The sequence below is a fragment of the Pimephales promelas genome, chromosome 1 (assembly GCF_988280905.1).
Source record: "Pimephales promelas chromosome 1, fPimPro1.hap1.1, whole genome shotgun sequence".
NCBI classification, from domain to species: domain Eukaryota; kingdom Metazoa; phylum Chordata; class Actinopteri; order Cypriniformes; family Leuciscidae; genus Pimephales; species Pimephales promelas.
Window position 1 is genome coordinate 1,937,702 of NC_142769.1, and position 11,933 is coordinate 1,949,634.

General features: G+C 37.4%; 1 protein-coding gene across 1 annotated transcript; it reads left to right on the forward strand.

The window, feature by feature from the left end:
• The first annotated feature begins 1,286 nt into the window (after nucleotides 1–1,286).
• hp (haptoglobin) lies at nucleotides 1,287–5,562 on the forward strand. Its single transcript, XM_089133684.1, has 4 exons — nucleotides 1,287–1,403; nucleotides 1,586–1,668; nucleotides 2,981–3,264; nucleotides 4,831–5,562. Exons 1-4 carry the CDS (start codon nucleotides 1,357–1,359, stop codon nucleotides 5,389–5,391), a joined length of 975 nt encoding a protein of 324 aa, XP_088989810.1. The 5' UTR covers nucleotides 1,287–1,356; the 3' UTR covers nucleotides 5,392–5,562.
• Nucleotides 5,563–11,933: the final 6,371 nt, after the last annotated feature.

Genomic DNA, 11,933 nt, shown 5'->3' on the forward strand with positions numbered 1-11,933 from the left:
GCAGAGTAGACCAATCACAACAGACTGGGTCATCTGACCAATTAGAGCAGAGTAGACCAATCACAACAGACTGGGTCATCTGACCAATCAGAGCAGAGTAGACCAATCACAACAGACTGGGTCATCTGACCAATTAGAGCAGAGTAGACCAATCACAACAGACTGGATCATCTGACCAATCAAAGCAGAGTAGACCAATCACAACAGATTTGGAAAATCTGACCAATCAAAGCAGAGTAGACCAATCACAACAGATTTGGTTGATCTGACCAATCAGAGCAGAGTAGACCAATCACAACAGATTGGGACGATCTGACCAATCAGAGCAGAGTAGACCAATCACAACAGACTGACCCATCTGACCAATCAGAGGAGATTAGACCAATCACAACAGACTGGGTCATCTGACCAATCAGAGCAGAGTAGACCAATCACAACAGACTGGGTCATCTGACCAATCAGAGCAGAGTAGACCAATCAAAAAGGATGTTACAGCCAAAATGATATTTCAAACCCTTATTCAGTGTGTTTTATAACTTTCTTTAACAATGCATATAGTTTTAAAATCAAATCTAAGGAATGAGGTCAGTCAGAAATAACAATACTTGAAAAAATTTAAGAATGCTCTCAAGTTCAGAAATAGCAGTCGGGAGTTGCGAGTTATTATTATTATCATTTTTCATGGCAGGTTTCTCAAAATCAATTTAGTTTTGGCATAGACAAACCACTTTCATGCATATAGTTGTTCAGAAATCTACTACTTTCATAAATTATTCATGTAAATTAATGTCAATTGCAATGAGTAAAGCTGTTACAACCCCATAATCATATTCAACAGGAGAAAATGCTCATTCAAATTTGTTAAGATCCATTTACATCAAATTATTAACAACAACAACAAAAAACAAACAAAAAAACAAAAACATAATCTGCGTCGTCTGCCATTGTAATTGTTCCACAAAAGATTGCCATGTTTTCCTCTGGAAATGCCTTATGCGTAACGGTCAGAGTGATCAAAACTTTTTTTATTGCAACATTGTTTGATAGGTTGCAAAATCCTGAAATTGGCGTTTGCAAAACATGGACTTACTGGCACTGTCATTTGATTAATCGATATTTCACGCAAGATGTTCACCCTTTTACAAATACTATTATTTTTTTCTATGGGTTACAACAAGCAATCTCAAACTGAAAAGTAGCCTTTGGAAAGTTGATCCGCCTTTAACCGAGGCAGTGTCAACATTCAAACACAGATAAATTTCCCCGATTATGTAATCTGTGAGTTTAGATGTTTGTTTTTTAGGGGGGGAACATCTGTGTCGAGCTCATATAAATGCAGAACCTCAATGACCACAAATGAATAAAAGACGGATCTGTTTCCAAAACGTTTTCATCATGAGGTGGTAAGTTTTATACTCTAAATTAAAGTTTCAAATAATGATGTGTGATCAAGTACTGGATTGACAGACATTTAAAAAGCATCTGCTAATTTAATAAGCTATTTCACTGCAATGCATAATGCATTATTAATCGGTGCAAACAAGCAAGAGATTATCTCTCGTTGATGACCCTGTTTGGTCCTCAGGCTGTGTGTGCTGCTCGTGGGCACTATTACTTGGATGCCAGATGTGTCTTCGGCTTCGGACAGAGTCAGAGAGCATGATTCGGGTAACAAACAACCTCCGCATCAGACGTGACCAATGCTCAGCAGCAGACAGCGACAGCTGGGATTTATAGTCAATTTAATGTCACAAAAGACGCATTTTAAGCCATCTTTGTGTACTGAGTGTGTGTAGTTCATCAAAATAACAACAGTATTGTGAAAATATCATAGCAAGAACATAGCAAAATGTGCTAAGATATGCTAATCATGTTAGCATCTTGCTAAAAACGAGCCAGAAAAGCTCATCTCCACTAATTCTGAGAGGGATTTGTTTCAACAAAGTGCTTACAGGATTAACGTTTATCATGTTTTTAGCAAGATGCTTACAATATTAGCATGTCTCTAGCATGCTAACATGATTAACATGTTTAATGCAAACACAATTATCATGTTTTGCTAATAACAACATGCTAACATGAGTAACATAAGCATGTTTTAACGCTTCATTAAATGTTGTTAGCATATTTATGCAACTAGGCGATGGTAACGTTTTAACAAAATGGCTAACCATAATGCTAGCACATTTTGAGTCATTTTTATCATATTTTAATAATTAGTTATGATGATTTTAGTATGTTTTAGCACTTAGCTAATCACTATTAGCATGCAGCTATTCATTGCTAGCATGTTGGAAGTCTTGTTTGCTAATATAATTAATATATAGTTAGCATGATGCTCTTATGTTTAACGTTATGCTAACAAATTATCATGTCATTAGCATGTTTTAATGCTTCACTTGATGTTGCTAACATACGTTAGCATGCTTTTAAACATGTACAAGCATGCAGCTAGGCGATGCTAACATGTTTTTACATTTTGTTACCATGATGCTAGCACAATTTGACTTGTTTATATCATGTTTTAATACTTAGTTAGGATTTTTCAGAATGTTTTAACACATAGCTAATCACAACTAGCATGTAGCTATTCACTGATAGCATTTTTAGCATGTTGGAAGTTCTGTTTGCTAAAATGATTAATATGTCATTAGCATGATGCTAGTATGTTTAACATTATGCTAACACAGTTAGCATGCTGTTAGCATGTTTTTAAATGTTTCAACACATAGCTAATCGCTCTTAACATGCAGCTATTCAGCATGTTGGAAGCTAAAAGATCCAACCCCTACAGTATTTTCATACAATTGGTGCATTCAAGTTATGTTGGAAAAATCGTATTTACGAGTAGAACGCACCCAAGGTCATGAACGCAACTTCCCAACTCAATAAATCTAGCTATTAAGCATTACAATTTGTGTTTTCTTTACATCCGTAGCATGACAAAATACCATTGACAGCTCATTCTCATGTATTCTAGCTCACAGGATTTCAGCCCTACGTCCCAAACGAATGGTGGGGGGATCGCTGAACGCATCCGTCCCGTGGCAGGCAATGGTGTACCTCAGTGAAAACATACTAGAGGGAGGTTTTGCTGGAGGAGCGCTGATAGCGGAGCGCTGGGTACTGACTGCCGGCCGGAATCTGTTTGTAAGAAAGAGTCGAAATCATACAAGAGGACAAGAACCATTAATCCCAAAAGTCTATCTTGGAATCAGCAAACTTTCTGATGCAAATGCTTCTTCTGAAGTAGCTGTGGAGAAGGTAAATATCCAAACCTGCTATGCTAAATTTGCTAAACCATCCATATAGTTGTAAATACAAAGACAAAAAGCATAAGTTAGCATGCTAACCGATTAGCATGTTAAGCTTACTTAGTTGCTAATGTCTCTTCAGCTATAGTCCGATATTAGAAAGTGGCATCTATGTCAAAAATTATTTTATCTTTGAAAAAACGACTTGCAAAATGAAGTTTGCGACTAAAACGTAATTTTTTCCTCCAGTGTTATTTAAGCATTAATGGCGAGGAAATACCCTTATACTTGTGAGCGGCACATATAAGATGTTTCTCCCTCAGTTCGGCTTCAAGAACTGGCAAAATTGCCTGAAAAACCTCCTCATGCGAGTGTAAAAACTATTTATTTATTTTTTGCAACATATGGGAGTTTTTGCAAAATTGACGTGTTTCCATTGGGAATATTTTCAATGCGCAATTTAAATTTGAACAATTTGAAGGGTAACAGAAACGTTTCTAATTATATATGCTTATATATTATACCTTTGGTTATGAACAGCTCGTGCAAGCGTGCGTGTGTGTGGTCCATGAGCTAGCGTGCACACCTCTGGTTGCAGTTTCGCTTGTCGCCAGAGGGGGTGTAGTTCTGCAAAAACTCAGAGACTTGTGCTATGCATCTTTAACCCTCAGGTGCTCTTCGGTCATTTCTGACCGAAAAATTTTCTGTTTTGAAATTTTAAAAATCACAGCTTCATCGGAATGTTACGAAACTTGGTGACTTTTATGGCATTATGTATGTGAACACACAAAAAAATTGAGGTCATGATCCGAGCAGGCTAAGTGGTCTTAAAAAAAATAAGGTCAAAACTGCTTTGGTCAAAAATGACCCGATAGGAAATGAATGGGAAATTGTAAAAAAATTTTTTTTAAAAATTGTGAATATTTTTTTTTTTTTTTTTGTCATTTTTTTATAAGAAATAGTTTTTGAGATTATTTCAACTAAAGATACAAATCCACCACCAAAAAAAAAAAAAAGTGTTCATAAACAGCTGGGGAATTCACATGCCTCACCATAGAGAGCTGCACATGCCATCTAGTGGTTACACCATGACTCTACGCCTTTTCTCTATACTGAAACCAGATGGTGCTAATTTTCTTAAATTTTTTTTTTTCTGAAGGCCTAGACTCTATATTAAACTAAAATACTGCATTAATATTTTTTTGAAAAAAATAATATATATATATATATAGAAAAATATATATATTTTTCCATGGCAAAAATAAACCATAAATATTGCATAAATATTAATAAATTCAATTAAATTGTCTCAAAATACTAAATTAAAAAGAATAAATATTACAGAACAAAAATAAATTGCATTGGTTTTACTGGGATGGAGAAAGTTTCATTTTTAGGTGTTTTTGACCGGGAAGATAACAAGTGTGACTCCAAAACGAAGAGCACCGGAGGGTTAAAGTTTGCAATTGTTTTTGGGACCAATTTATCATTGTAACAAGTTAATTTTGCATGTACAGTTATGTGAAGAAAAGGAAAATTGTTGCATGAGAGCATTAATAGTTGAAATGTCTCGCAGGTGTTTCTGCATCCAGGCTTCCAGAACACATCCGACTGGGACAATGACCTCGCTCTGATCAAACTGAAGGAGCCAGTCAGATTTAACCAGTATATAATGCCCATCCCGCTTCCAGAGAGTGGAGATACCCAGGCAGAGAGCGAAGGAGAGAGAGGCGTCATCGCTGGGTGGGGATGGGGGCGTCTTTTCACCCCTGCCCCGAAACTGAAGTTTCTCGCTCTGCCCGTCCAGTCATGCAAGGGGAACTACACGGCAAAGGTCCTCGCAAGCACACCAAATGTGTCCGACAGACAGTTTTGCACAGGACCCAGCAGGTACCAGGAAAACGTGTGTTTTGGTGACGCAGGGGGCGCTCTTGTGTTCCTGAAGCCCAACACCAGTGCAGTGTATGCGGCGGGGATCCTCTCCTTTGACAAGGCTTGTTTCGTCGAAGAGTTTGCCGTCTACACAAAGGTTTCCGCCTACCTGCCCTGGATTCACAGCGTCATGAGAGGAGATTCACAGGGATTTCCAGAGCGACGCGCTTCAATTATAAGTCACATGTTTTCACAACAACAGTAGTATGATTGCTTAATAAATATTAGAGCCCGACCAATAAAAGGATTTTGAAGGCCGATACCGAAATTCGCATTAAAATTCGCAACAAAACATTAACAGATTTCTCTAACATTAGTTATTTAGTTATTTATGAGTTTTAACTAAAATAATATGATAATGCATTTTAAAAAGAAACTTGTTTCTTTTATTGTCACAACAGAACAGACTGATGATACCATTAGCTAGCTTTGTGGTTAGCTAGTCTATGATGAGCCATAATTTAGCAATGGATTACGTCGTACTGCAAATTGTAAAACATAAATTTTCAATATAACAGGCCGAGGAGAGATGATGCGTCTCATTGCTATAACTGTCACACGCTATTAATGAAATACTTCAGTCACATTGTCAAAAGTTAAAAGGACAGTCAGTCAACTACTCTGTAATAACGTAACGTAACTATTACTAGCTAATTCCGCTTCACTCTCAGCTTATTTAACAGCAGCAAAACTGGATATGATAGTCAAATTTTGCTTATTTGAACTGATGGGGATGTTCTATTAATTGTTATTCAAGCAATGTATGTCTCGTGCCCAACTCAACGAGTGTTGCCAACAGTGACGGTGTAGAGTGCCCTCTGGTGGACAAACTATACAACTCCAACACTCATGACATGGTTCAAGCGTGTTTCGTTCGTTTTTATTTTATTTTTGAAATATTCATTTATCGGCCATTATAACTGTAGATACCGATAGTTTGGAAAATGCCTAATATCGGCCGATAATATCGGCCTGCCGATATATCGGTCTGGCTCTAATAAGTATACATTTATTTCATTGGTTTCCCAGACAGCAACATAGGCTACGTCTACATTAATCGGGATATATTTGAAAACAGCGTTTTCATTTAAAAACATGTGTGTTAAATTCATGTGTGTGAATTCAGTCATCTTTGCAGGACTGTGATATGAAGAGTGTATGAAGGAACATATTTTAGCAACAGTGTGAAAGTGAATCGCACAGAACAGGCATCAATCATATAAACATGATCTATGCGTCACATGACTGCATCATCGTTTTTTCATCATCGCACCCCCATTTTGACAGTCAAGACTACAGTTTTCATTAACAAAAAAGCCGTCAGTGTGGACGGTAGGCCAAAACAGAGAGAAAAAGATGCTAGTGAGGACTGTGCCAAAGTTTCGGGCCAGATCCGGGCCATCTGGACACTTTGTTTGCTGTCTGGGTTGTAATTTGCACTGTTAAAATGTGAGAATAAAAATGGGGATTGTCATTTAACATTTACATCCATATTTGAAACAAAACAGTGTTTAGTGTATCTAGTGTGCCGCACATGTAGCTTCTCAATGAAGCCAAAACACGTCGATCGCCCCCTAGTGGCTGGCTGCAATATAGGTCATAATGTAATCAAATGGGACACAAGCCAAACTAAAAAAAACAAATTCCATTATGAATAACTTAACGTCATGATTGACAGCTGCCGAGGCAATTATTCCATAATATGCATCCCATATAGCTATAAATCAATGCACTGGACAACATATTGTGCATTTGCTGTGTTAGCAGGAACTCTTAAAATATCAATTGTATTAAACAATGGAAATTAAATTTACTAATCTGCTAATCTGGGCCGACTGGGTATGTTGCACATGACTGGTTTATTATTACCTTACTGTGTGCATTTTCTATCTAGGCAAACATGAGAAAGCACGTCACATACCATTTTAGTTCATTAAATATGTAAAGCTCTGCTGCAGAATGGCCATCACCACCTTGTGCGACTTTACTTTCTGTAAAGAGCACTTCAAGAGCAGCGCTGTCAAGGTTATCTTGAGCATCAATGAGACCAATGGAGTGACTTAAAATCCCGGCTGATTCAGAAATGCTGTATTCCTCTCTCTCATATACCATCAGGGAATCAATACACTGCAAATCTGACAAGCCACAGTTAACCTTGAATCAAGTTCTTCTGTTTAGCTGGGTTTCAGTCATGTGATTATGATGACGCGTGGAATTCAGATGGAGGACAGGGAGTGAAGAGCGCAATGGACGAGATGGAGGAAAGTCCTACTGTAGGCTACTACTTAGACCATTTCACAAGATGTAAACAACACTGGCCCAGAAGCACTTCCTGTTTCAGTTTTTTAACACAACATAAAAGCTGGGATAAAATACAACCAACAGAACACTTAAAATTAATTTAAAAAGTTAAACAAACATCTTTAAGATGTTTTCTTTACATGTGAAATATAGAAAACAGTTACAAACTGAAACAGGAAGTGCTTCTGGACCAGTGTTGTTTACATCTTGTGAAATGGTCTATAAACAAAAAATCAAACATAGGCTATGTTGGACGTGATCCTTACGTTATAACGAGGAGCGATTTTTCAACTGAATAAAGATTTTCCTGCCATCGAGGCGGTATCACAACGACCTCATCTTGCAGACATACTTTGACTTTACAAAGTTTGTAAACGTTACACAAACATAGCCACTTGTCTTAAGTTGTATTAACTCACCTTTGACGATGTGATCACGGGCATTTTCCCATTCGGCTCCTTCCGACCGCAGACAGGTTTGCAAGCTGTTTTTTCTGTCAATTCCTTTCATTTTCCCCCTTCATGAACAGCTTTTGGTACACGATAAAAACTCCTTGGGGTTTGATCGATTCAAGTAACCATAAACGACGCAAAACACAGGCATTTTAGAGTTCGTTATATAAACCTTGTAGCCCCGCCCCTTTTCAGCGCTGCGTTCGTTCGTTGTCTTTTGACTTCCGGTCTGTATTTTCATAGCGATCTTGCATAGGTATGAATTAACTGCTCGTTAAAAAAATTCCCGGTCGACATTGTTAAGACATCTGCTTTACAATGCTAATGATAAACATTACAATACTCATGATAACTTTAACTCTACAATAAGTAAATCCACTTCACCAGCTACTCCTCGACAGCGATGCCAAATAAATATACAGAGCGACCGCAAAAACGGAAGTTCAAAAACAATATTCTAAGATGACGGCGCCCACGTTTCGCTGGTGCATAAGGTATAGTGCTTTCTAAATAAAGCAAATCACTTCCCGCCCTCCATTTGTATTTCGCGCCATGGCAACACAGTGGCATGACGTCATATGAAAACAAGCTATTCATTTGAGTCAACAGATTTTGTGGAGCATGTGGCTCTCAACAGCATCTTCTTTTGAGAACAAAGGTGTTTCCTCAGAGAACCATTGCTTGCAGCCAATGATACCGTAATTTGTGTAATTTTCTATGTGTGTTTAGTTTTGCAAAATGTAATGCACTGAATATTGGTGTAAAAGTTTTGTAAGCGGCATGGTTCGAATCGACTCCAGGAAGAGTAGCGGCTCGTGTGCAGCTAATGGAGATCGAAATAAATAAATAAATAAATAAAAGTAAAAACAAAAAGACTAGCATATATTCCATGGTCTGAAAATTGCACTGTTGTATATGCATTCCCAAAACCTTACCTCGAAGACATTTAAATCCAATGCAAGTAAACTCTCAATAAATAATAAAACTCTCAATATAATAATACAAGTGAAGGGGAGTTTGTGATGAGTTGACTTTGACTTTGACTTTGAATTAATTAACCCCAGTAGCATCTGAGCCTGTTATGCCACTTCCCCACCACTAGAGGTCACCCTCTGAATATCGAAATGTTTTACACTACACTTTCCCCCCACCTGTTCATTGAGCAGGAATATCTATAATATTTGACCACAGTGTGTGAGTTTCTGTTTGAGGATTGACCACAGGTTCTCAATTTGGGATTACGATCCAGGCCTGGCCACATATGCAAAATTTCATGGAGCCACTTCATAACTCTAGGCTACGTTTTGCTCCATCATGCTGGAAAAAGCACCAAATTGCTCCTTGGTTATTGGGAGAAGTTGGTTTTTCAGGACATTTTACACCATTCTTGGCAGTGTTTTGGCCAGAATTGTGAGAGAGTCACTCTCTATGAATGAAAAGCATCCCCACACATGGATGGTCTTCACTTTTGGCACAACACACGAATCATGGTGGCGTTCACCTATTCCTCTTCGGACAATCGATGTCCCAAACAGTCGGACGAGAAAAATCTTTTCACCAGTCTTCTGCTATCCAATCCTTGTACTTCCAGTAGAATTGCAATCAACAGCTGTAGCAGATGTAACCCTCGGGGCCAAGATGGCAGCCAAATCCAATATGGCCGCTGCCCGAAAAGGGTTCCAGCTATAACTTTTGAACCACATGAGTTACAAATACAAACTTGATATGTTTTTCAGCTTAATTGATCATGGGAAACACATAGGAATGTTTATATTTATGACCCAGTATATCTGGACCCCTCGATCCTCCAATTCCAATATGGCCGCTGTCCAAAAAAGCAGTTTGGGCTGTAGAATGGGGCCTTGACTTACACCCCATTATTCACGCAAATTCATCTACAAGCACTCAATTTGGCACAGATGTTGCTGAGGGCATACTGAAATGATTTAGCCAGGGCGCCCCAGCCAATGGTCCCTGAACAACATACCAAGTTGGTAAATTAGTGGTTTAGTGGTAAAATAACTGTTTTGGCCATAGGACCCTCATCTTCCCATTGGCATTAAGCCATGACCAATGTTTTGGTTTTTTTTTGTTTTGTTTTTAAGAAATTTGACCTAATTAGTCATATACATTTTGTATATATTTATTTAAAGCAAATTAATTTCACAAGTACCGCCCCACTTTACTAGAATATGACTGATGCATTGAGATCCATGCAAAGAAATTATTATTTCAGAGATCAAATTTGAATAAGGAATAACACATTTATTAGGTAAAAATGTAAAGTTATAAAGAACAAATTAAGTAAATATGACATTTGAGTGAAGTTTAAACAAAAATAAGATCCATCTTATTTAATAGTTTATAATAAAATCCAGTGTACTGTATCTAATAGATGAACATTGTGAAGATCAGAGAAAAAGGATACAATAAAAAATACTGGGTTGTTTTGACCCAACTTTGGGTCAAATATGGAAACATTTCAAACCCAAACGTTGGGTTAAAAATGTAATTTAAAATGTAACCCAATGGCTGGGTTTGTCCATATTTGACCCAAAGCTGGGTTAAAACAACTGTTTTGGTCTGATAAGTTCAAACAGTTTCATATCATTATTGTGTCGTGTAACAGCTAGGTCGGCGTGACTGGTCAGATGCTATACAGTTGCAAAAAGAGATGAAAATTGATAGACAAGGTGTTTTTGGACCCCCATAAATCAAATTTTTTTTTGCAATTGAGCAATTGAGCTTTTTGCATTTAAATGCTGGGTTATTTCAACCCAAATATGGGTCAAATATGGACAAACCCAAATGATGGGTTAAAATAAAATATCATTAAAAAAATGTACAGTTGAAAGTGAAAGTTGAAGTTTAAATGACATTTTTAACCCAATGTTTGTCCTTATTTGACCCAAATTTGGGTTGAAAAATCCCAGAGTGCACTCATCTAGAAACAATATGAAGCAACACCACAACGACCAACGACTGAAGCAGCGAACCTTGCAAAACACATTTTTCACTGCCTAAAGCTTTTGTAACATGATGTCTCTTCCACATGAGACTGACTCAGCTAGAGTCTGAAATGTTGCTTCTTCCTTCCCGAATACAGATTTGAAGTGCCATCCATGGAGTTTTTCTCTCATCACTTCACTCTCTTCATTAAAGAGAACGGCACTTTGACGATCTGGCCTTTTAGATCGGCTTCACACTCACAAGAACATCTAATGAGCTCAACAAGTTCCTCTGCTTGTTTACCACTGTATTTATCGTTACACCCAGGGCTTGACATTACCCTTTTCGCTCTCCAGCCACTGTGGTTTTGCAAAGTTACAAGCCACTCAGCGTTTTCACCGGCCACAATTTTGACACACCCGTGGTTTGCCCTTGTTACACACCACTGTCACCAATGGAGAGTCATTTAACAGCAGTAATTTCTCTTAATTCAAAATGAACACAATTAGCGTAAGAGCAGAGGTTGTCAAGTAGGTTTATGTACATGTTCTTGCTTCACAATAGCATTGCACAATAACGATATTTCCAAGTTATAAAAGTAAAAAGCAAAATGAAACATCAAGGCGATAAAAGCACACTTAAATTATTTATCTAGATCATAACTCCACTTATCTGATCTACATGATTAGGTATGTTCATATCATTTTATTATTATATTGCATCAGACAAAAGTATAAAATTACTAGTAATAAGTTACATAAATATTGCTACATTTCTCTTAAGGTCACAGACTGAAACTTTTTTTTTTTTTAACCCTAAAACCGTATTCTGGACAAATGTGGGCAAAATAGTTTTGATTTATTTTTTTTAAAAATACTTCCCTTGATCTGAGCAGTGCAAGACTTGGCTACTTTTCCTAAGTTTGCCTCCTGAACACACAATTTTTTTTTTTTGGCTCAATTCTACAATGTTAAAACTCCTTAATCTTGTATTTGGGTCAAAAATGGGCACCCATAGAAATGAATGGGAAAAAACTGTAATTTAG

What these genes read in the sequence shown, in the direction of transcription:
- hp (XM_089133684.1), top strand. Translation starts at nt 1,357, where the DNA reads ATGAATAAAAGACGGATCTGTTTCCAAAACGTTTTCATCATGAGGTG. An exon ending in AACGTTTTCATCATGAGGTG is followed by an intron (nt 1,404 to 1,585) that starts GTAAGTTTTATA and finishes TTTGGTCCTCAG; the next exon opens with GCTGTGTGTGCTGCTCGTGG. An exon ending in AGTCAGAGAGCATGATTCGG is followed by an intron (nt 1,669 to 2,980) that starts GTAACAAACAAC and finishes CATGTATTCTAG; the next exon opens with CTCACAGGATTTCAGCCCTA.